The following is a 26,579-nucleotide window of genomic DNA, read 5'->3' on the forward strand; positions in this document are numbered from 1 at the left end:
TACTACTAATGAAAAAGACAATGCATAGAACATGTTTGCTTGGTAGCATAAATACCAGTGAGGAGCGACTGGTTTACACTGACGTGATAACACATATTAAAACCCCACACTTTTTTCTAAATTCAGGAAAAATAGAAAGTCTTTTGGCAATATGCTTGACACATACATAATCTGAACCTCAAACATGCTAGCAAGAGTTGATTTATTATTAGAGCTGGAAAACAGCTGTAAAGAGTACACCTCACAAACCCCTCATAAATTCAAATGGCCTTCGCTATTAAATACTGAGAGGTAAATATGTCAGGGAAGAGGCAAAAACATTAAACACAACCATTTCTGAGTGTACTTAGAGTTTGAATTAAGAAGCCAATAAATCCCACAGGAGATTTTAATTTTTTCTTGCATATCTAAGAAATCAATTCCTTATTTCCCTGATTTTTTCTTTAAGAGGATGAAATATTTCAGAGAGACACTGCCATGCAGCTGTTAATTAAGAGATTTATCTTGAAAATAGGAAATAGCAGCAATTACTGCCAAAAACCTGTGGTTTGTAGCTCATCTGTTACTTAAAATGTTCACTTTCAACTGAAGGAAATATGATTATCCTCCATGAAATTGCTAGCTAAAGATAATTAACAGTTCAAATTTAGATACTCAACTATAATTATATGTGCTGCAGTAATATTTTATATAAATTATCACAGGATAGCAAACAATTCTATTGAAATTCAATAATTTTCTCACTTTGACGCACATAAATCATTTGAATTTTTCAAACAAATTAATGGCTTTTAAAATGTAAAAATCTTTTCGTCTTTACAACTGACTGATTTCAATTATATAGTGAAAAAAGGGAGGAGGAGTTAGCTGTCCTTTCACTCGAAACACAATATTTTCCAGTCTCCTGTCTTCTTTTTAGTGACATAGCAAGGCATACCACACACTCATTTAACTAGTGCTTCATCAAGCAAATCAAGTGCAAGCATGAACTGCAAACAGCTTTGATATCATCAGAGAAGGCAACTTCTCTGGGGTAATACAAAGGTAATCCACTATAGAGTGACAAACAACACTGAGTGGAACAGTTAATGGTGGAGATAAAGAGAAAATAAAATAGCCAATCAGCCAGCCTACAGCAAAGGAGCTATTTCTTTTAAGAACTGCTGTAGTAGTCCAGAACTGTTGTGATAGTCCTTAACTGTCCAAGACGACAGCTCACATCAAGGAAACTCCTTATGTGAGCATCAGAGACTATAACTGTTCTACAGAAGGAAAAAACCCAAGAGATTTCCCTCTTCTTTCTCCAAAACCAAGGAGCAGACTGGACGGACAGCAAAGGAACTTAGGAGTAATCTTAAGAATGGAGGAATGGGACAAATCCCAGCAAATGCAGACACTGGTGTATGAACCAGTTATCAAGACTATAGTTGCTAGCGATAAAGAGGTGTTTCCAAGGTATGCAATATAACATTTTCTGGTAACAGAATCAAATAACAGGCACATCCTAATTATACTCTTGCTCTGCATATTTAGCTCCTACCCATTACCTACCCTATTGCAAGAGGCGTTCTCTGGATACAGTGATACTCTCTTTTTCTTTCAGACTCAGGCCACCTTGACATACTAAACAATACCAGAAAGTGATACAGTATTCTATTGCTTGATAGCATAAATATCTTTTAACCTCTGCCTTTAGACTTTTGTTATTTACAGCAAATAGTAATTCCATTTTTCTAGGCAGGATCTTCCTGCGTTCATTCACACAAACTCACTGATTTCAAGCATGTAATGAAGGAAGAAAGCCAGAGCAGGGAAGACAAAGACCAGAATAGAATAGAATATTTGCAGTTGGAAGGAACCAATAATTATTATCTAGTCCAGCTGCCTGGCCATTTCACAGCTGACCAAAAGTTAAAGCAAATTATTAAGGGCATTGTCCAAATGCCTCTTAAACACTGATAGGCAGGGGACACTGACCACCTCTCTGGGAAGCCTGTTCAAGAATCCAATCACCTTCTCAGTAAAGAAATGCTTCTTCACATCCAGTCTAAACCTTCTCCAGTGCAACTCTGAACCATTTGCATACATCCTATAACTGGATGAGGTGAGCAAAGAAGACAGGCTAATACACTGAAGAATAAAATGGCTAATCATGATAACGAACTTCTTGAAACACTGACCACTCCTCACCAGTTCAAAATATTAGTCCCAAGTGCCTGTCTAAAAATGGCCAACCATTCTGATTTCTGTGTTCTGATTAATTTGCTCAGTAGAATCATCCAAAGATGTTTTTCCTTCCCTCTCTTCTCCCCTGCAAATGAGAACTATATACATATACACACACACACACTTTTTTAAAGACCTCCTCTGCTATTATCCACTGAGCCCAACACACGCTGCCTTCCAACAATCAGAAACTTCCAACATAATCATTCTCCATGAGTTTTAAACAGGATGGAGGAACCCCAGACAGAGAGCCTTCCAAAACCACTGCCTTAGTTTAGACCGAAAGAAGCTAAAACTAAAAGTCTCAAGAGAAAGTCCCCATGGAAACCAGCTGATTGCAACAAGGCAGTATTAGTTCTAATAATATTTTGCATTAACATTTTTTGTGCAGGTTTCCTTAGATAAAAACTGGCTTCAGTATTTGCACAGTCCTCTGAGGAGGAAATAAATTACCTACTTACTTCTCTGTAATAGCTGATGGTTTCTATGTAGAACTGACAGTAACAGCAAAATCTAAATGAGGCTTTCTGTAGATGTTCTGTACTTTTCTCTTTCTGATATAAATAATATGCTTGATTTCCTGCATTTATCTCATAGCTCTTATCTCAAGAGACTTTTAATATCCCCTTGTTTATAAGAGACCCAAATCAATGTTAATGTCTTTATGACTAAGATTTCTGCAGTTTGATAAATCAGTCAGCTACCTTTAAAGGAAGGTGTCTAGCATTTTAACTATACAATTCCATTTCCAGCATTTTATTGATTTATTTCTCTTTTGCTTACAGCAGAACTGTAGTTGATACTCTTGTTTTTATTGAAATAATTCTGATTGACGCAGGGTTATTTGCATTACAAGAACATGTCCTTATGTGAGTCAGCTCTATCACTCTTGCTGCTCAAAAGGGGTTTGCACCAACCAGTAGCATTCGAAGACGGATCACAACTAGCTTTTGTAGAATGGAAAATGCAGATCCCCAACTCATGAAAGTGACCACCCTGTGGGCAGATTTAAAGTCCCCATGGAAACAGAATGGTTGGATTTACTTCCAAGTAGCTCTAGTCTAGACAGAACACTCTCGTACACACCCTGGTTTATTCTTATCATGGGCTTGAAGACCACACCATGATGTGAAAATACGGTGCTATAAGAAGGGACTGTCATAACACTGTCTTCAACAGCATGTGATTGATCAGAATGAAAATGCTGCCATAGAAAGTCTTAAGAGATGTAGAAAATTACTCTACCAAGATGAAGCGCAAGGACAGCTTCTACCAGTCATTCCTGATAAAACCTGATCAAAATGTTTCACAGCTGGTGGGACTGAGGGCAAATTCACACACAAATGTCAGCTTCTTCTTCTCAAAACAGGAATTCTGACTAAATGGATGATTCTCTATTTTCCTCTTTGCAGAGGAGGATGAAAGGACACCCTTCATGAGGCCAGGCTTTGACCTGAAATTAAAGTTAGAAGAAAGCAAAGGAACTTGTTTATGCTTGTATACAATGAACAGGTAACCAAGACACGGTTTTGCTTGGGCTATTTACTTGCTTCCCACATACAGTGCAGTAGCCAAGCTTCCCTTACCTCCAAAGTGCTGCCTAAAACAGCCTACCGTTAAGCTTATCTACCTTAAAGAAAACTCCACACTGAAGGACATATTACTAAGATAGAGCTAATATGCATCTGATTTAGAAACAACTACATTTGGTTTGTTTTTGCACAGAAATGCTATACAAAACCATACTGAATGGATTTTGGAGTGTGATGTCACTGCTATTTCAACGAATCTCAATGTTTGCAAGTGCTGTAATGAGCTGTCTTCCTTAAAGATGCTCAGAAATGGATGCACCAGCCTCCTCTGTCTGAGTTGAATTGATAGCCATACACTTTCAAATTAGTCTTGAGTTTTCTGACCCATTTCACTCCAGAGAAGAGCTGTCGCTGCCATTCATAGATGTAAATTGATCTTTAGATCTTTAGTGTAACTCGAAGTCCTTTTAACTGAAAAGGTCAGTCAGAACAATAGTCTTAGTTCTACATAGAGCTAAAGTCAACAACATCACAACAAAGTCTTCTGGAGGCTGTGAAATCAAGCATATACCTTAAACTTTGCTTAAAATTTTTTCTTGAAAAGTTAAAGTTAAGCAAGAGAAAAGAGAGAAATAGACTGAAAAGCAATTAAACTTCTTTCCTACACAAAAGAAAGCAAACTGAACAGCTATAATAAACAAGAAACAGCAATAGATGCTGGAAAAACTGGTTTATCGAAGCTTAAGCTTAGAGATTTATGTAGACCTCAAGCTAACTTTTCAACTTCAGCTCTCCAGCTCTTGAGGAAGAACCATGTTGACTCAGAGAGTCATTCATTTTATTTCTCTTTAATGACACAGGATTCAAGACGGTTCCATCCTTTTGCTTACTCTCTTCTGAAGTCTCACCCTACTTTTGAGTTCCCTGCATGATCTGCTCTCCAGATTAGGAAAAGGAAAACCAAATAAAAAGTTCCCCCCCTCCTCTCTCTTTGGCATCCTGTGTGAATCACAAATGACAGTGGACTGCAAGTCAGCAAATCACAGTCCAGAGATCAAGAAAGCAACAGGCTCATGTGGTACGATTTCTGATTCTCCATGCAGTCCTTGGAATTGATCAATAGCATGTTACCATGAAGAACCACATGACTTCCAGCTTTTCTTCAAGACGATCTGTTGAATCTTCCTAGATAGCAGAGGGATGTAACTCCTCATGCTTCAGTTCTTTAGTCATTTTAATGAAAAAGGCTAGGTGCTTGTAACAAGCAAAGAGCTCTTACATGGCTTGGAAGCAAACATACTGCTTGCAGAGAAACTGATGGAAAGATAAGGACCTTTCCTTTTACCTGAAGATTTGATATATTTTCAGACAGAGAAGTAGTAAGCATTGACAAAGATGAATAGCTACATCTTTTCATAAAGGAAAGAGGCAGACAAATAACCACCTTCTTCATCCTAATAATATGCATTATAGCTGCTTGATAAACTGGCACCTGAGCCAGTTTATACTCAAAATCTTGATAGCTTGTGAAAATTAACTATTGATTCTTCCTGGAAAAAGGGTGGAGCACAGACCTTCAGCATTCACCTTCTCTATTCTGCACAAGAGAACTATCTCCCATGTACTGCCTCCAAACTGGACATGCTGCCATTCCTGGACAAGATAGGATGCTCTGTAAGGGATGACGTTGGTGATGTACATGATCATTTCCCCTACTGCCGCCTGCCTTCAATAACAATCATCAAATGCAAATACCAACAGTAACATTAGCTTTCCAGTAAAGACTCTTTCCTTCTGTGAGGGCCTTACTAAAAAGCACTCCTAAGAAGTTAAAACAGAAACTCCACTTCTGGGAAATACCTCAGTGCTGGAGGGAAAGGCATGCATATTCTGAATATCTGTAGGATATGCAAAGGAAGAAATGCTAATGTGGTGGAAAAAAAAAGAGTCAGCTGGGATTCCTCTCTCCTTATTCAAGGATAGGGCTGGGGGACCTCTGCAGAAGAATTTTTCTTATATATTCTTAAGCATGTTACAACAGACTGAGCAATTACTGCTTTCATTCATAATGGGATCTGGCTACTTAAAGAAGGAAACTGCTATTCAGGACTGGTCAGAAGATGCAATCTCATTTGTTACACCAGCAGTAACCGATTACTTTGTATTACCGTTTGTACTTCCTTTCTTAGAGACTGTTCTTTCTCCCAACAAATAAGCACAGATGACCTCATATCCCATACTCTTATAATGAGCATAACCTAATTTTAATATAACCAGATCCTACAATGTGTAACATGCTCCATTGGCAATGTTTTCTTAATGTACTATTTAAGTGCATAGTAGGTATTAAGATCCTAATTCCTTGGCTACTGCTCTCATTAACCCTTTTCATTGAAAACTTCTTAGCTGTAGTAATGATGACTACTAATAGCTTAGAATTCTCCAGGCAGTTCAGTTCTGCCATTGACTTTGATCAGAGCAAAGTTATGCCCTATAATAAGTTTATACCTGCAAAGGCTCATCCTAAATAATGAAACTGTGAAAAATCAGTTCTTCATGGTACAACTGGTTACAACCCTGCAAAGCTGGTCACTGCAAACAAGTTACATTAGCAATGACTCATTACCACCTAGGTTTTATTTGTATATAAAGTGCAATTTGTTAAAAATAAACAGTGAAAAGAACTGTTTCACTGAAAAACATGAATTCCTTGTAAAAATGGGGTCAACCAATATATAAAATTTGAGTGTTCATGTGCTATTGACCATCTTGTCTACAAAGACTGTGATATAAGTATAAACTATAGCTTGAAAGGCAGAGAAAATCATTTCCTTCTTCACTTTTAAAAGACCATATCAAGCATATCAAGACACTGTCATTCATCAAGGAGGTAATTAAGAAATACATAACAGTCACTGTTATTGTCTCCACAACCAAATACTCTGATTACATGCTTAATTTCAGATTTCTGATTAAATTCTCGTTTCTCTTCAGCTATATTAAAAAGTAACCACTGTAACTCTCTTTAAATAATCTAATACAAAGAAGAAAAGAACCTAACACCCTAAAAACCACAAACACAAGAAATAAGAGCTCTTGTATAGCACTATGCTAACATCCACCCCGGAAGCTGAAATCAAGTTGAGATGTTATTGGGAAACGGTTTCTTCAAATCCTGATTTTTGCTTGCAAAAAGGAGCCTCTGGAATCAATAAAGAATTCTATTAAAAAATAGAAATAAAATCAATGGCACAGTTTAACCAAAAGTCAACTTTCCAAGCTAAATTATTACATTGCGGCTACAAAAATAAAAACACAGAAGTATTTTATTTATTTTGCTGCTAGTGCAGGACTTTTATACAGATTTCGTTGTAATGATTTTATTCCCATGAATCTATCCAATCCAACATCAGATTTTAATTATCTCTGCAGCCACCGAGTTATTCAATTGACTCATTTTTATCAAGTTTGGGTTTCAGTCAGTTGATGTGAAATCCACTAGTGTCAATTAGGATCTTCCTCTCTGGGGTCAATAGCCAATATCAATCTCCTGAAGCTCAACACAGGGAACTACAAAGTCCTGTATCAGGGAAAGAAAAGCCAGACTCCTCTCTGCAGGAGCCAGTAAAAGGAGAAGAGATAATGGGCACAAATTGAAGGACACGAAATTGCATTTAAACACAACATTTTCACTGTGAGGGTGGTCAAACACTGCAACAGGTTTCCCTATGAGAAAGGTTGTGAAATGTCCATCTTCAATTACATGTATATTTCAACCGGCCACCATCCTGAAGTACCTACTACTCACCGACCCTTCTTTGGCCATGGGTTGGGACTTGAGGATTTCCAGAGGTACCTACAACCTAACAAGTCTGTGGATGAAGCAATAAGCTGATACAAACCCAACTAGTATGTGATTATTCATTTATTCACAGCAAACATCAATTTCAAGATGCATATGTGGATATTCATGAGAACCATGGCCTCAATCTGCCAATACTAAGCAGTACAGCCTCCAAGGAGGTTAAATTAAACTTTTACCAAGCCCTTCTTTTTTCTTTCAGCACAAAGGTATCAAACCCAGTTTCGTGCAACCTCCTCAAATCTATGCCAGCAATCCCTTAGCTGAAAAACATAGCTTAAATAGTTCTGACCAATTCAAAAGCAACACATTTTCAAATAGTCACTAAATAAAGCTAAGGCTAAAACTCTGGCAACTGCAATCTGCCTGCAAATGTTGTGAGTAGAATAAGAGCTTTAGGGGAGTTATATCATGATTAATCACTTCCTCTAAGAAAGCACATACAGTCAAGAATTTGGCATTTCATTCACACAGGATTTTTGGTGTTTCTAAATAAAATGTATTATGTTACTATTATTTACCCATCCTTGCTTGTACAAGCACTTCCATGTCAGCATATCAGATATCTGACTGTCTAGGAATTTTACTTCTTTTTCCTAAACAACCTGTTTTACTGAACACTATTTGAAGCAAGCCTGTATGCTGAGTTGCTGCTGTTTTCTAAGAAAGTTTCAGAAAAGAATCCATTCAGAAATCATTTATATAACAAGCAGACCAGAATATAATGCTATGGGGTTTGCTGCTTCTGCAAGCTGTATTTACGTCAGAATGGTCTATTGTTTGTTGAGCTCAGACATGAAACAGGTCTATGGACACAGTCTTTCTCTGTATGTGATATGGCTTTGGACTTTCCTTTTGTAGTTTAATAATACAAGGATGCTGGGGATGGACTATTCATCAGGGACTGTAGTGACAGGACAAGGGGTAACGGGTTCAAACTGAAACAGGGGAAGTTTAGATTGGATCTAAGGAAGAAATTCTTTACTGAGAGGGTGGTGAGGCACTGGAATGGGTTGCCCAGGGAGGTTGTGAGTGCTCCATCCTTGGCGGTGTTCAAGGCTAGGTTGGATGAGGCCTTGGGTGACATGGTCTAGTGTGAGGTGTCCCTGCCCATGGCAGGGGGGTTGGAACTGGATGATCTTAAGGTCCTTTCCAACACTAACTGTTCTATGATTCTACAATAAACTAAAAATATAATATTAATGTATGACTACCCAACAAACAGTCAGCAAACGTGAGAGAAAGCAGGTTATGACAATAAGAGACACACACTCTAAGATCACTATGCTATGCTTCCCTCAACCCTCTCTGTCATCATCACACTTCACTACATTCATAATCAGACACAAGAACCCAAGACCATTCTGTGGTTGCAGCAATATTTCTGACTGGCATCTCAGTGATGGCTAACTCCTTTCCTTTGTTTATCCACCTACTACTCTGGTAAGTAACATTTGAACATAAGCAAACATTTAAGGTCAGATCTAACCGGCAAGTTGACCCAGTTTTGGCAAAGGATCAAGACTCATTCATTAAACTATATTAACATAAACACACAATCCTTTTGCAGCACTTTTTAGCTTGCTAGTGGTGGCTTATCCTCTTTCATAGAGATGCATTTTGGTCAAAAACTCAGTAAAAATGCCATGGACCAGGTGTTTCTGCCTCTGATTTAGCCAAATCTGTACCCAAAACTTGGTGCCACCAACTTGGAAAGATGATCTGGATTCGTATTTTAAGTCAAAATCTTCAGGCACAATTAGAACAAGACTTGGATTTCTCTGAATTTTTGCTTCTAAAACATGCTTTCTTTGATAGCTGTTTCTTCTATCTTTCATAGCATCCCTCAGTTTCTAACTCTTCATTCCCTACACTGGCTTCCTACATCACACAAAGTACGTTCAACTCCTTCTCCACTTGCAAAAATCTATGTGCAGTCTTGGTAAACATGTCCTAAATCAATAGCCAGTCAGCATACAAATTGTCTAACAACATACAGTAAGTAGATAGGTGTTCATTCTTGGTCATATTAAGATACTAAGGCCAGCCTTTTAAAGACTTCAGACCTAAAGAATGGAAATCTGCTTCCATTCATTTGTTCCTCTTCCAAAATTGCTAGATTTTAAATGCACCCTGAAATTAATTTCCTTGGTTTCTATTTTAGAGTGCCTTAAGGGATTTTAAGAAGACTGGAGCATATATCATGATAGCATCTATTTTAAAGGGCACCTATGATGATAGCGATACTATCTGACAAGAAATCTGCATCTAAACTTACCCTTACACAGACAACTTACAGCATGTACAATTATATCACGCAGATGAACACTCTCTATCACTTGTCAAGGATTATATAAACAGGCTTTAAAACAGAATATCAGTGATACTCTGACAAGCTACTAAAGCATCATCTCATCCTTGTATAAGCTGGTAGTCAGCTCTTGCATCAGTCGCTACAAACAGCATCAGAACCAAGAGAGACATAAAATCTCACTTCATTCCAGCATTACATGCATCCCTTCCTCCTCCTCCCCATAGTATCTAGTTCTACCACATAATTCTGTCAGACATTATCAGATGTTTTCCAATGTTTTTGATACCTCGAGAGTTCCAGAGTGCAGTAGCCCAAAGAATTAACTCCTGAACTCCTTATTAGCGTACTTGGTGAGAAAACCAAGCAAATGTACTACCAATGATATACATAAGTACAGAAAATGGTGCTAAACTGCAACATTGAACTGTAGCTTAATAAAGGAGAATCAACTGACATGATGAATTCAGGGAAATTTGAAATGAGGCACCAAGCTCAGAAAAGAAATATCCAATTAGGTGGCTCAAGATTAGATCAGAGAAAGGTATTTATCCTAGACTGAACTCACAAACCATGCAATAACCAGCCTAATTTTGAGCTGCAGAAAAATCCTACTATGTAAAATGCTTAAAACTAACATATGAAACTTTGTTAGGAATAAAAACATTTTCAGGAATCATCTGTACACAGCAATAAACTGATATATTGTAATGATAGAAGAAAGCTTTTCCATCTTCAATGCATATGAATATATGTGTATACCTGAAAGGCAAAAGTCTGCTTCCAGACTGAATTCTGTAAGATTGCAGCATCCATGGCTTCCAGGTCAAACCTTCCAAAACCAGACAGAGGATAGAAGATACTCTCAAACTCAAAACTCAAACGTTCTTTTCATATTAAGGGTTCAAGAGTTTAACTGAGCCCTACTGTTCAAAACAGGGTAAAAAAACCCCCAAAACAACCCATGATTTTTTAAAACATCCCCCTGTGCTTAAGGAAAGAACTGAATTTTAACTGGCATGCAACTGAAATCTGGACTTGTCATTATCTCTTAAAGCTATAATGTATGACAGATTTAGGGAGAACAGCTACATCTGGTACTGCCTCTGTGCGCACCTCTCCCAGCACTCTCCAGTGGACCCTTCACCCTGTGCGACAATTGTAAGCTGCCCCTCATTAACCCCAGGTCCTTTATGGAAATATGAGCTCTCATATAGAAAACATGCTTAGTATTTCTGTCACCTTAATTAGACATCCTTGATATACAGTTTTCTGTTCACAAAGAGAATCATTCTGCCTATTGCATGAAAAAGAACCCTGATGGTTTGTAGGCTGAGCACGTTCCCTGAAGAAATTTCGGCACATTATCTAAACAAAGATATTTACCTGATCATAGCAATGGCAATTTAAGACTAATTCAGGGACTAGAAATCCTATTAGTGTAATGTATACCTGCAAATTCAGTGATCTTTTCAGCTACCAGCTATGCATGTGGCTTATTCAATTAACTGGTTTGTGTTCATTCACCATTTTATTTCCTCTTATCAGTGAGTTTTCATGTGTTGCATTCAGTTAAATACTCATTATTCGTATATCGCATTTTTCAGCAGCTGGTATGCTGGGTAATCATTACACTTCTTAATTCCAGACAATAAAAGGTTTATGTTGATTTCTGCATAATTTGTTCTGTTTATTTCCTTAAATACACTAACTCATCCTTGTTTGTATGCCCATCCATTTGGTTGCTTATGGCATTTTTTAATCAGTTGCTTGCTACTGCTGTTTGAATCTTTCTGCAAAGAGGGAAAAATGGTGAAGGGTCTTGTATCAGTCCATCAGCAGTTGCATTATGTACTTGCCAGCACTGCAAGGAGTTATCTGATGAAACAGCATGTTGTGCTGCACATCAGGAGGTTGAAGGAGGGAGACTACGCCAAGAAAAACCCTCCAAGCAAAACAGCAAAGGACAGTTGCCATCATACTCCACCAAACATAAGACAAAGTTTCTTCAGAAGCTCACTACAGAAGGCTGAATTCCTCCAATTCCTTACTATGGTGTAACTGGCTTTGGATGTTCAGAAATTTCCACTGTGGTCAGAACTATGTTTGAGAGAGACTTGCTTCTGATTTGGATAACAAGCTTGCAAAGTAAAGCTAAAACAAACCCTGAGGAGTATATCTTGAGAGGTTAGGATGCTGTGAGGTATGCCCAAGGTAGGCTGCCTCAAGGTTCTCTACAGAAGACACACAGGAAGGACACAAGCAGGAGGAAAACGTGCTGCATTTATGATCTTCATAAACGTAATTCTTGCCATCAGGTATGGACATATAGAAGCTGCTGGGTATCTCCACAGGTAGTAGCTTCAAATAGCTTAAAATTAGCGGTGGATTATAAAACCATGGAAATACTAAAAAACCCCAGACTTACATTTTGGAAGTGGTTTAGTTAGAATAGCTACATGTAAGCCTGACACTCAGGAACACCTCTGAGCTACTGAACCCAGGCACGAGCCTTGGCTCCCTACTCCCAATTGCTGGTTCTCTCAAACAAGATATACTGGCAGTTCAACTGGAAAAGAAGCAAAAAAGTGCTGCAAACAACCCAGAAGTCCTCAGCGACTTCTTTGATCCATTAAAATACACCCTGTGTGAATTTCAACGGAGTCATTGAACTTTGGGCTGTGCTTGCGTAGGTTCTAAATTCAAGTTGCCGTTGCAAGAAGTTACCAAGAGGAGACTCCCAACTTCAACAGTCTTTCCAGAAAAAGACAGCAAAAGACAGAGCCAGGAGGCAGCAGCCTTCAATGAGGTATGCCAGCTCGAAGTATATTTTCAGTAGCCACTGCAGGTAGAGTCCTGCTCCTTGTTCAGAGAAGGTAATAGCAACACAACTGGTTGTGGGTCAACAGCCTGTTCTCATTAGGTACAAAATGCCTCATTTGTTTCAGGGAACCGTAGTTTGCATTTATCTGCAAGTCACTCTTTGACTTTACAAAACAGTTTGTGCTCCATACATTTCTTTTCTCTGTATTACATACACTCCTTGGCACGGGGAGATGAAAGACATGGTAATTTAAGCCAAGAAAATCATCTGTGCTTTAATAAGGAGAACACACTTTCCTTCAGGGCACAAGCTGACTCTCAAACTGGAAGACAGGTAGTTCACAACATTTTTATTGAGTACTCAAGGTCAGGTCAGGCCATCTGGGGTGCCAGTACTGTCACTCTTGTTATACATCCCTGCACTACATTCTTATAGCACAACATTCACAGCACCACAGATTTTTGTGTTAAAGGCCTCATTTTTCACAGATGAGGTTTTAGATCCTGGTATAACAAAGCCTTTGATTGACAGCCTGTCCCAGGAATGCTCTAAGAAAAACTCTTCTGAAGATGAAAATGGCTCTTGACTGAAGCTTCTAACCTCTCTTTATGAGCTGCCTGGCAGCTTTTATGTGTGATTTATTTTCTTCATGTGTTCAACTGAAGCAGAAGATGCTAAACTCCAGTGGGCTACTTGTACCTATCATTCCAAAGACAGGTACTGTAGTTTATGGCAACTTCCGTCCTCCACATTGATGCTTCTGCAGGCCATGAAAATAGACAAAAAGCCCTCAAGAAAACACAAGCAGTAATGAAAAAACACCTTTTTTTGGTGCTGCCTCATGAATTCCAAGTCAAACAGATAAAGGATGACAGAAAACTGAGAACGGAACTCCTTCATTTTACTTAGTAGCAATCTTATGCTGCGGGAAGGGAGAAAGGAGCCAAGAGAAAAAGTCTGGATGGAGTTTATGGGAAGAAAGCTTGCAGCTACCTACATGTTAAGAGGGCAGGAAGAAGAGCTTTTTAAAACTCAGATAAGAGGATGATTTTCCACAGGGAGTGGGAGGTAGAGGAGGTAAAGTTCATACATTGCACAAACCAAAATACTGAAAATGGAGAATTACAGCAAAATTTCCAAATGTGAATTATTATGCTCTCAACATCCTCATTGCTTTGCAGGTCCAGGAAGGCAGTATAATAGTGTGTTTGCCATCTTACGTTTTGCTTTTCATTCTTCAATCTAGTGGGGGATGAAGTAACAGCAAGAAACTAAATTTATTATCACTATTATAAACTATTCTTGGTAAAATAATACTGTCAATCCTGGTTATCTAAATTATTTTGCTACCCACCAGGAGCAGAGGTATCATTTTAAGATTATCAAATGTAAATGGTTTCTTTCTCCATTCTGAGACTAAGATACATGTGGATTTTAAGGCTTCAAAACACACAGGCTTGTCAGAGACTTAGACATTGTAAGATCAGGCTTTAAACAGCTGAGTACTTCAAGCAGCTGCAGAATTGCCTCACTTTAGCATACACTTACCAACAGATAAAAATTACTGCATTCATAATATCTTTTCATTCTTATCACACTGTAATAGAAGGCTTTGTAGCAGGAAATATAGTCAACTCAGCCACATGCTCCTATTATACTAGTCAGTGATGGAGAAAGCTGTTCTCATATAATTTTGATCAAAATACACTGGGCCATCATTCTGCTCCAATTCAATTTTCTGTGAGCTGCAGTAACATAACTCAGAGTTTATAAAACCAAAACCAGTTCAAAGCAAAACCCCAGTATACAATCTGTGACTGCCCAACTGGCACAGGGACAAAGCACTTCACTCTGTGACAAGCAGTCTTGGTAAGAGAGATAATATGTGTGCCAGGGGTAAGCAGACCATGCTATAACTACTGTGCTTCTAGTCTGTGGGTATGTTCTGCAGCTCACACTTTGCAGCCTCCAAGTAAACCGTTGCAGTTTAGTAACATGATGAACTATAGCACTTGCTAAGGGCTAATCTATAAATTCTAGTACATCAGTATAGGCATGCACTTATTTTAAGCCTTTGTTGTTATGATACTGATAGAATTCTGAGCCAACAGGATCACAATTAAGTGTGACAACCAGATCTGAAGACATATAATTAGCAATAAATACCATTTGTTCTAAACAGCATGTGATATATTCTGCTACTGTCTCTTTAATGAAATTGAAGCTTATAAACAAAATCTGAGGCAGCTAAATTGATTTATTGTTTAGGATTATAAAGCTTGTTGTTTAGGATTACAAAGCTTATAACATATATACAAACATCTACTGCTGCCTTATCCGTTTCTGGGACTCAAACAAGAAAAAGGGTGCAAGATCAGCTAAGAATTTCATTCATCTCATTACACAACTTGTTTGCCATATATAATTCTGTGCAATTAGGCAATTTGAAGCTCTTTAAACAAAGATCAGAACAACAAATTCCACAGATATTACTCAATTGGTATTTCTCAGAAACAGAACAGCCAAGCAACAAAAATATTGGCCAAAAAAATCCAAAAAGCTGATAGTAATCAAGTGATTTTACAAATGAAAACAAGTCTTATTAGACCCTTGACATAAAACACTCTAGAAGTCAGCTCCTCAAGAAAGAGAAACGAACCTTTGTAAATATTAACACAACCAATTAAATCAGATATCTGAGTTTTCATAAAACCACCTCAGAATACAGCGTAAGCCAGGAGTATCTGATCAAACCATCAGACCTAGACTGAGGACCACCTCAAAGTCAGAGTGAAAAATGACTGTGCTGTGCTGAGAGCAGACGCTCCAAACCTGCAGCACTGTGTGCACTTCTGGTGTCCCTGCCCATGGCAGGGGGGTTGGAACTACAGGATCTTAAGGTCCTTTCCAACCCAAACCATTCTATGATTCTGCGATTCAAATTAACCTCTCTTTCCTGCCTATCTGCTCCTCTAAATAAAATACTATTTATAGATCTGTTCCCCCACTACATGCCACCTCTGTGCTGTCATGCTGAAAGAAAAGTCAGGACATTCCACCTATTCTTTTCTGCTTGCTTGCACTGAGCTACCATTTACCCCTGCCTGTACCCAGGCAAAGCAGTCTGTTGGCAGTAGACATCTGAACATGGAAGTATAAAAACCCTCCAGGATCAAGGCCAGCACAGAGCAGGATTCCTTCTTTAGCCACAGCCAGCAGTGGATACTGTCAGAAGAGTAAGAAAACAGTGACTGAAAGAACCACCCTTCTACTGGCAGATTACCATAGCGTGTAGTGGTATAGGGACTTCTTGAACCTCACTTTGTAGCCTGATCATTAGGATGGACAGCACCAAAATGATGCAACGTGATCTCTGTGCATTCCTTTCTACCGCTTCCACCTTCAAGCATAAAACTTCCTATGAAGAATCCTTAATGATAAAAGCAGTTGAACTGTCTTTGTGACTGGAACTGATTTAATAGATGTAGCAGTTGAAAGATATCAACTAGCTCTTGTTAGAACTATGCAGGTCAGACATGCCTTGTCACATTTCATACTTCAATGGAATACAACAAAATAAATAAGTACTATAAAGATAAATGTTGCATACAGAGGTCTGCATCAGGGAACAGATACCCCCCCAGAAACACATGTGTTCTTTAACCTTGAATAGTGCTTCACTCTACTGATGGTCCTGCTGTGGCTCTCAGTGATGCCAGGTGGTTCTCAAGATAAGAACAGGCTCACAACCTTATTTCTGGCAGTGGTGACCTAAGACAGAAGTCCAAGCCCCTCCAGCAAAAATCAGGTTCACGATCTGACAAGAAAAGAGCAGTTCCAAAACACAGATAGGACGGCTTCTTACAAAAGAGGCCCTGCTTTTAAATGAACTTACAGGAAGAGTGGATACTCGGAAAGCTTTTTCTGCCTTCAGACACCAGATCTGGATCACCTGTGCAGTGCATTTCAGAGTTCATTACTCCATCTGGAAAGCAGCGGTAAAAGAAATCGGGACGCGGTCTACAAAAAACACCATGGATATTAAAAATATAGAAGCTGTAGTAGCAAATAAACCTCAAAGTGGTTATTACAGACAGAGTTCATTCCCTCCCTTAACACAGCAACAAAAACTAGCATCTTTTAGGCTGGAAAAGACCTTTAACATGACAGAGTCCCACAGTAAACCTAACACTGCCAAGTCCACCCTAAGCCATATCCCTCAATTCAAAGTCACTTTCTTTGCAGGCAGGCTATCTCATGGAAGCTACCAGTGAAGCAAGCAAGTGGAAATTGTCTCTGAAAATCATACTGTCATACTGATCCTGAGCTAATAAACCATGTAGAGAAGCAAGACCAGAGACAAGCTGACAGAGCAACTAGTTGGCTTGAAGTGCGGGCAAAATGAGCTCATGTCTGCCTGAAGAAGAAAGTGCAGACGTTCTTAATTGTGTTTCAAAAGCACTCTTAAAATAAAAGTGCCAAGTACCGTTATTGTCAGGGCATTTGTAGCAGAGAGGGTGCCTCAGACACCAAGCAAAAATACTGCTTCCTCAATGCAAAAAAGGTGAACAAAAACTGCAGCATTGGTTTCTATTAAATAGTGTATTAAAGTCAAATATACATTTTTCAGATGAAATTATTTAAAATTCTGATGAAGAGCCAAATAGTACCTTAAAAAAAAAAAAAGTTAATTTCCAGAGGGGTTTTTTTGCTAATTTTTTTTTTGAGCCCTTCATTCAAATTTATGCTTTCCTAAAAAAATATCCTACCTAGAGACCACTTCCTGCTTAGCTCCAAGGTTTGATCTGCCATGGATCTTGATGTTACCTGGAAATACTACGTGCAGTAATATGCTTCACATGAAATGCATGCACTGGGTTATACAGAGACTCAATTGATTCCTCTTTAATCAGACTAATTGCACCAGCATCTGAACTCCCACATGCTGTGTTGCCAATTTAATGAACCGATTCTACCTCACACCTTTCCTTTCAAACTCTTCATTTGTCAGGATCTGCCAACTGGTCAAACAAATAACAAAGCACAAGGGCATAGACTCCTACCACAGTTGGATGTCACATAATGAAGTTGTACAACATTTGCACCAGGAAGAGGACAGCTTCACAGGGGCCCATTCTAATTCAGAGCAATAGCTGTCGCTTTATTTTTATTAAGATGCATTGTATTTGTCAATCTGCCTTCATTTCTCTTAAGAGTTAAAGCTTCCATTTATAACATGACAAAACTTACCTTCCCACTATTAATTTAATAGTATTTGTGCAGACGCCATTCAGAGCTAGAGCCAAGGAAACAGCTATAAAACAGAATGAACAAACAGAACAATAATAACCTAAATACCAGGCACTAAATAGCAGCATTACAGCATTTCATTTACAGAGTGAAACCTTTTCTGGACTGAAAACCAAATGGTCTTCGCAGCCTACTTGTTTTGCTTTGACGCAGACTAAAGACAGACTGCAGAACATCATAATAATCATGACTTTTCACTGCTTCTACTCTTGAGAAATCTGATTTTCTTCTACAAAGCCATCTATCATGTCATTTGCACAGGCATAAATCAACAGATGGAAACAATTATTAGAGAATCAAGTACTGTGTTTATCAGTTTTGTAATTTACTAGATCAAAATCTTAAGTTCTTGGGGTCAAAATGAGTTCTTATATAGATGTATACATGATATATGCATATAAGTATACAAATATATACACATGTGTGTGTTTATGCATGTGTATATGCATACATACAACAGTTAAACAGTCCACTTCCAGGCTAAAGGATTGCCTTTTGGGTAAAACTAGAATTGGATGATTTTTTTTAATTTTCTTTCAAAAGTATGTGGACGTTTTGAGTAAAACTCTTGATATTTTCCCCTTATATTTGCTCCCGTGATTAACCAATTTTCCTGATAAATTCGGAGTATGAAACATGAACTGTCACACTAGGTATGACTGAATCCTCGTTTTTATTTGTACCTGTGTGCTGAATCCCTAGATTTTCTGGAGAATCTCATCTACAGCCTCCTGCATACATTCCTTTCAGATTAAAACTGAGATTTAATGTTGCAGTCCACACCTCAGCTCCCTGTTGCAACACAAGTGCCACTGAATTTTATTTCCCATCAGAAAAAAAACCCTATCAGGCAAATCTCTGATTTCCAGCAGAACAGTTACAGTAATACAATGACAGCTACAAGGGCTATTTTCTCATTGGACTGCTTCCCCAGATGCTACGCTTCAGCGGCACTCATCCTGTGTCCATAAAATCTTTGCCAGAAGATACTATAGATCAAAAAAATGTGCATTATAGGACCTATTTTTCTTCAAGTTAAAAAAAGGAGGCTCTCCATCAAAGCAAAACCAAGGGTTTTCTCTGACTATAGCAATAGCTGCCAGCAGAAATGAAAGAACAAGTCAGAGACTCTGATACTGAGCAAAGAAGTCTGCCACTTCCAACACCTATGTTCAGAGTGACCAATCAATCCCATGCTCTCTTTTTCCTCTCAGTTGTTTTCTCTTAATTATTTATGGTGGCTGCATGGTGAATTGAAATTTTCACAAAGTCAAATGCATGTGACTAGCAATGTTAAAAAATAGGAGATGTAGATATCTGCTTTTTGAGACATGAAGTAAGGTTTAATCATTTCATAGTACTTTGTCTTGATTGTTCATTGCCTACCTGACTGAACCTGCTTCCACTGCTGCATATCCAAGCTTCTAATGACAGTGTGAATGTAAGCTGATAAACAAATTACAACTCCTATCATTTTGTTCCCTTTAGGAAAGATTCATACTGCACATCAAAAGTCATATAATCAAGTCAGTAGAGAGATCTAGGTACTTCCAGTGGAAGGATTAAGGACACCTAGAGTAGAAGTTAACCACTCCTTACCCTAGACACACAAAATCACCTTCTTTATGTTAATGGCTATATGAGAAACAAAGCAGTTTCACATCATTTTAATCTTTGATTTATTCTATGTATGATGCCTAAAGAAATTCACCTTTTGGGGACTTCCTGACCATTAAGAACATTATATTCCAGAATCCAGCAAATCAGCAAAGCTCCACCATAGTTAATGAATCTTCACGATCAGCTTCACATCACAAGACACATTAACACACTGAATCATATTAATGTACAGTACACTTAAATAGGCCACAAGAAGTTCCACATGTATGGACAGGGGAATACTGAACAGGGATACCCTGCAGAACAGAACATCAAGGCTGGGGTTTCCTTAAAGTCTGGACAGCAAGGAGAACACTGGGGAAGCTGGCATTTTTTCTCCTGGACATTTTAGAGGGAATCATAACAGAAAGCAAGAACAGCAGAAAAAATGAATGTCTTTTTAGAACAAAAAAGTGAGAATACGTGACGGAGAAACTAATCCAAAGCTCCTTTCCTCCTTAAACAGCAGAAAAGGAAACTGAGAACTGTGACTGTATGCATTTTATGAATCAGAGTTATTTTCACTTGAATGGACTTCTCAGCAAAATATCACTGCAAGGCATTTCAGAGCTTACTACAAATGACTGGCAGCAGCCAAAACAAACCTCAATCTTTTCACACTTGTGTTAGAGCCACTGGAGAAAGAACAAGCTATAGGAACCCAGTCTTGTCTAAGAAAACTTCAAAGGCAGATACACAGTGGCATTTACACCCTTTCCAGCTAAGGCAAGGGTGAGTATTGTCTGACCTCACAATCTAAGGGCCAATAAATTGAAGTGTAAATTAGGCAGTAAAGGAGGTTTTCAGAATTAGGCACATTTCAAACATGTTGCCAACAGAAACATTTACAGTTCTTACTGCTTCAAAGTATCCTCTGCCAGTGAAAGTCAATTTTGGTCTCTGGCACTGTGTGTGTAAACAGGATCTGGGCATACCTCACTAAAAGATTTCAAGAGATAGACACAGCCAGAATCAGCTGGAACAGTTTAAGATTTACCATCCCCATTGTCTACCTGCTCCTCTGCTCAAAGTTGTTGCCTACAACTGTAATTAAAGCTCCTCCATAACACAGCCATAGCAGTTCACAGTCCAGCATTAAGGGCGCATCTAACCACTGGCAGTTTAAAACGAAACATCAGCTCGTGGTTACAAAACCTGAGCCATGAGCATGCATTATGCAATGGGGAACGGTAAATACCAGGAGATCAGACAGAACAATGGGAGGAGTAATTTCCTACACTAAGCAGCTGAATCTCACACGGCTTTCCAGTGATACCATAAATTGAGAATAGCTACAATTATAAATAAGAGGTAATACATTGGTTGTAACAGAAAAATATCCATCTGAACAGTGTCTCAGATGGTCTTGTCTTTGCTAATGGAATTCTGGCCCTTGCTAGATAGACTGTGGAATGAAGGCACAGAATTTGAACATTTAGACATATGCATTTAAAAAAAGGCTTTTCTGAGATGGCTTACAACTACACCTGCTCTGAAAACAACTGTAATGGACTGTAATGGAGACAGGATTTCTTCAAGGTTTAAACTACAATTGGAATCAATCTCTGAGAGCTTTCACACACTTTTCATCTTGAAGAATCACATACATTACCTAAGAAAGCCTCTTTGATTTCAGTCTTGTCTGTTCGCCGGATTATTTTGACCACAAAAATGACTGCTAGTGGCGTAAGGAAGGAAATTGCCTGTAAAAGATAACAAACACCATGTGTGAGAGCATCAATTCCTTTTCAGTCTGACTGATAAACAATCAGTTTCAGTTAGCTCCATTTAAACTGGAAAGCTGACTGATCTTTATCAAACTCCTGACCTTAAGAAAAGTGGCATCCCAGAATTGTTTGTGTTGGAAGGGACCTTAAAGCTCATCCAGTTCCAACCCCTGCCACAGGCAGGGACACCTTCCACTAGAGCAGCTTGCTCCAAGCCCCTGTGTCCAACCTGACCTTGAACACTGCCAGGGATGGGGCAGCCACAGCTTCTCTGGGCACCCTGGGCCAGCGCCTCAGCACCCTCACAGGGAAGAGCTTCTGCCTAAGAGCTCATCTCAGTCTCCCCTCTGGCAGGTTAAAGCCATTCCCCTTGGCCTGTCCCTACAGGCCCTTGTCCCAAGCCCCTCTCCAGGTTTCCTGCAGCCCCTTTAGGCACTGGAGCTGCTCTAAGGTCTCCCCTTCAGGAGCCTTCTCTTCTCCAGGCTGACCCAGCCCAGCTCTCTCAGCCTGGCTCCAGAGCAGAGCTGCTCCAGCCCTCGCAGCGTCTCCATGGCCTCCTCTGGACTCACTTGAGCAAGTCCACATCCTTCTTGCATTGGGGGCCCCAGAGCTGGATGCAGGATGACTTTTCTTTGCAAGCACAGGGCAATGACTATGTTAAAATGCACTGTAAATGTGCCATGTATCTGAAAAGCAGCCTACTTCGTGCAGTGCCTGTATACTGCAGTCTGTCCTCCCAGAGCAGTGATTTATTGTCTTGCCAGAGAGATATATCAGTTTCTACCAAGAACAATACAAGGGAGTTTTTCATTAGTAGCCTGCCATGAAAACTATGATTTTGTTCCTAACTGGTCCTTCCATCATCCCTCCTGTCTCAGACTTTCAATTGCAGAGGTAAAAGGCAACTTGTAATCCGGTTATGCTTCTTGTTGGTTCTGGTCTAAGTTAACCAATTCCTTTCTGAAATCTACAAAGCTTTTCACAAACACATTTCTTCGAAAATGAATCAAGCATTCAAAATCATTAGAAAGCATTTATTCTCTTGAAGTGAAAATGGGCCTTTAAACAAGGTGAAAATTAAGCTGCACATGGCACAAGGGGTGCCAGAGCTTAAGTATGATTATGCTATTTCTACTGAGGCTGAACAGTGTTTTACTTCTTAAACAGTCTCGCTGAAATAAGAGCTAGACAGGACAAACAGGTTATGACAAAACACATGCAACTCTCCTCTTTTTATAATAGAGATTAAACCCTGTCCTCAGTTTATGCTTTTAGAATATCTGAATAGGCAACAACGTGAAAATGCACTGTATTTGTTATTTTGGTGGCGCCTCATGGACCAGATTCTCCTCACCTGCATGTGCAAATTATTATCTAACTCACTGAGCCATGCAAATTAAAACACAGTCTGGAGTCTGCTCCCCTTTTTTCACTTAGAAAGGCAGGCACCAGGTTTTCTGTAACAAAGATGCATCATTTCCACTTAAAACTCCCTTCTGCCTAGAGTCGGAGTGAGATTTATCTAAGTTAGGATGCCAGTCTCGTGTTACTGCTCCAGAAACGTTCACTTCTCTCCATCCTCAGCAACAGTTTAATTTCTGCTTTCAGAGACAAAGAGTGAAATAAAACAAAAGTTTAAAGCAAAACCTTGAATTATTAGTTTCCTTCTAAAAAATAAGGATTGCCACCAGGAAAGAAAAGATGAAAGATATCTGCATGCCATTGTTGAAGAAGATGTAGAAATGCAGCCAGATGACAGGCTCTTTTGCACAAGCAGAAGCAGAAGAAAATCTTAAGAATAGAATTCAAGTAGCGGCTCGTTCCCAACCATTTTACAAGCAATCCTCAGAAATCTGGTAAAACTGCAGATTTCTTCATATTTCACAAGCATGTAGATTTCTGAGAGAGATGAAGAATTGTTCGCGTTTGTCATACGCTGCTGTTCCTTACACAAAAGCATTAGCTGGAAGGTGGATATTATTTCATTTTACTTTCATTCTGCAGCAAAATGCACATATAAAGAAAGTTTGGCTTGCTAACAATTCCTTTTTATTTTGCAGAAAGATTCTGTATGGCTCATATCCATAACAGATTTGGCATCAGTCTAATGAGCAATACTCTCTTCAAATGCATCTCAGTAACGTTTTCTTTTCCAGCAGTGAAATATTCCAAAATTGCCTTGCTTTTGTGAAATATGGACAAAATCTCTCTCATTCATTATTCATCCCGGCAAGGCAGAGATATGCTAAAGTTATAGGGACTCCCACATACTTCCGTGCATTCAAGAGAAGTTGACAGTACCTTATACTTTCCAAGACAAGGAATATTCACTCACAGAGTGACAGAACAAGACTCAGGTCTTTTCAGTCCTTGCTGCTACCCATGCAGAAGTCAGCTTTGTCTAATTTGGATCTGGGTTTGGAATATTCACAACATTTCTCTTGGATTCAAATCTCTCATACAAAATGATCCAGCAGTTCATAAAGTCTTCTGGTAAGCCACAGCCATACTCTTCAGTATGGGAATATGCCACTAGTGGCAAGAAATTCTTTACCTAATGAAAGCTCGTGTCAATGCTACAGTGGGATTTTATTTCCCAATTAAAGAAACAACACTTGGAAATTATCTAGGTTTCTGAATTTCAGAAGTTGTTCACTAAGCTGCTCGATGTTAATGGTCTGAGCCAGAAAGAGAACACAGACTATGCAAACATTACTGACCCAGAGCTACCTGGAAGTTGTATCATGAACTATATCAAAATCCGGCTCTATGGGAAGTGGTCAACAGGGAAATATATTACACATATCCCAGAATCGTGCTTCCCAGTGGCTACTGACTAGAGAGCTGAGGATGAACTAATGGTAATCCCGAATGGTTTAAAAAATAGTTTAACCACTGCAGCAATCCCCTGCACAATGATTCACTATTATCTCTTGAACTCTTCAGTTATAAATACAGATCAGAGAAAACAAGGTAGCAAAGCAATGCTCAGCATAAAGAAAAATAGCAGAATTAAACTCAAGAGTGTTTCCTAACATAACAATTTAATGTTTGGGTTTGTGAGTTTGGGGTTTTTTTTTTTTGTTTTAAACAGCTTTATATCACGAGGATGATCAGGGGACTGGAGCACCTCCCGTATGAAGAGAGGCTGAGAAAGTTGGGGCTGTTCAGCCTGGAGAAGAGAAGGCTGCGTGGAGACCTCAGAGCAGCTTCCAATATCTGAAGGGGGCCTACAAGGATGCTGGAGAGGGACTCTTCATCAGGGACTGTAGTGACAGGACAAGGGGTAACGGGTTCAAACTGAAACAGGGGAAGTTTAGATTGGATCTAAGGAAGAAATTCTTTACTGTGAGGGTGGTGAGGCACTGGAATGGGTTGCCCAGGGAGGTTGTGAATGCTCCATCCCTGGCAGTGTTCAAGGCCAGGTTGGACAGAGCCTTGGGTGCCATGGTTTAGTGTGAGGTGTCCCTGCCCATGGCAGGGGGGTTGGAACTGGATGATCTCAAAGTCCTTTCCAACCCTAACTATTCTATGATTCTATGACTTCAGGAAGGATGTATGTTTCCACTCATCCATCTAAAAAAATCCTTAATAAAGCTTCTCCTTAATGCAGTATAAACAGTGTTATGAACTTAAAACCAGGCCTTCAGCCTATGTCTTAGAAAGCTCTGATATACTGGCACTTCATAAATAGGAAACACCTTCAAGTTGTTCCTCAATTAAAAAGTTGCCATAACTGAAAGCCTGACCCTTTAAAAGAAAAAAAATGAAGATAAATGACATAGCTGATTTGCATTTAGCCTGAAATCAAACCTTAATCTGAAAAGTAAAATCCTGGCTCCACTGAAGACACAGGAAAGGATGTTTTGATGTAAGGGTACTAGGATTTGGCCTCATCCACCATCCCCACTCGGACTGATGAGGCTTTCACAAAGACTGACATGTTTTAAAAGCCTGAACCACAGCTGTAATTTCTTAGGAACTCTGCAGCACTCTTACTGCACTCTTATAGTTATATATGCAGATTATTATTATTATTGTTAATCATTGCTAGTGAAAATTTTATCAAAACCTCAAATTTTGATAATCCGAGAAACCATCAAAATCAGCCAGTTTGCATGTCACCATAAGCTGTGATGGGGAGAGCAGAACAACAATGACAACAGAGCATCCCTATGATATATTTAGTACACTCGTTGGCAGAAGTTAAGGCAAAGTTTTGTCTACATGGAGAAAAAAAGCATTTGGAGTAAACCAGTCAAATATCTCAGTGCCTACCATGCCTAAAACATAAAATTTAAGCACTTAAACTAATACGAGCGAGGCAAGGTTTTGTCAGGTCACCCAACCAGCTAATTTGGAAAGCTTCTCTAATCGTTTCTCTAGCATCGCTTTAAGTTAACACAAGCTTAAATCCTAACCTGTAAAATCAATATTCATAAATCCAATCACCCGCAATTCTGCTTTCTGTAAACTCCCCACAATTTCCTACATTTTGCCAATTTGGACATCCCTGGTTTGGAAAATAATTGCCATTAGAATTACATAAACATCCTGTCATCCTGAAACATTTCCTACTGGTTATCCTTACTCGTACTTAGCTTACAGCCATCAAATGACCAAGAAACCTTTAGTACTTACAAACATAAGACGCGTAGGTATGTTGTCTGATTGCACCAAAGGATTTTTATACAGCCAGATCTCTTCTGGCTGGATAACCCGCTGGAATGGATCCAAAAATTCTGTAAAACTGAAAAGAACAATTAAAGATACAATTTTTTTCCCCAATTAACAATGATAAGTAAAAACCACAGAAGAGTCCTGCTGATTTAAAACCTCCCCAAGGTTGGTATAGCGTGCATGAATTCTTATAATACATTGCTATCTTACCTCACTGCTTTTTAGTAATACAACCTTCATAAGTGTACCTTTCAGAAGTCTATATTCTTCAACTTCATGACAGGTCCATAAACTTTAGTGTGGAGAATAAATAGCCTTTTTTTGTTTTGGTGAGAGAAGTGTGCCAAGAATATTGTGGGATTAGAAAAATCACATAGCAGATGTTTTATACCGAAGAAACCATATCCGAAATATCAAATCCAAAACGCGTCTTTCAAATGTCAAGATC

At 38.9% G+C, this 26,579-nt stretch overlaps 1 protein-coding gene across 2 annotated transcripts in view; it reads right to left on the reverse strand.

Moving 5' to 3' along the window:
- PLPP4 (phospholipid phosphatase 4) overlaps positions 1-26,579 on the reverse strand; it is a gene marked incomplete at both ends in the record, with an annotated part of 58,026 nt that overhangs the window by 10,614 nt on the left and 20,833 nt on the right. The window contains 4 exons of one of the 2 annotated variants that reach the window (XM_080621068.1): positions 16,651-16,775; positions 18,006-18,069; positions 21,337-21,427; positions 26,093-26,201. In XM_080621068.1, coding sequence (XP_080477194.1) covers positions 16,651-16,775; positions 18,006-18,069; positions 21,337-21,427; positions 26,093-26,201 — 389 coding nt within the window. The remainder of the gene's footprint in view (positions 1-16,650; positions 16,776-18,005; positions 18,070-21,336; positions 21,428-26,092; positions 26,202-26,579) is intronic. The other variant, XM_080621069.1, reaches the window with a different exon arrangement.

This window comes from Psittacula echo (assembly GCF_963264785.1).
Source record: "Psittacula echo genome assembly, chromosome: 6".
Lineage (NCBI taxonomy): Eukaryota > Metazoa > Chordata > Aves > Psittaciformes > Psittacidae > Psittacula > Psittacula echo.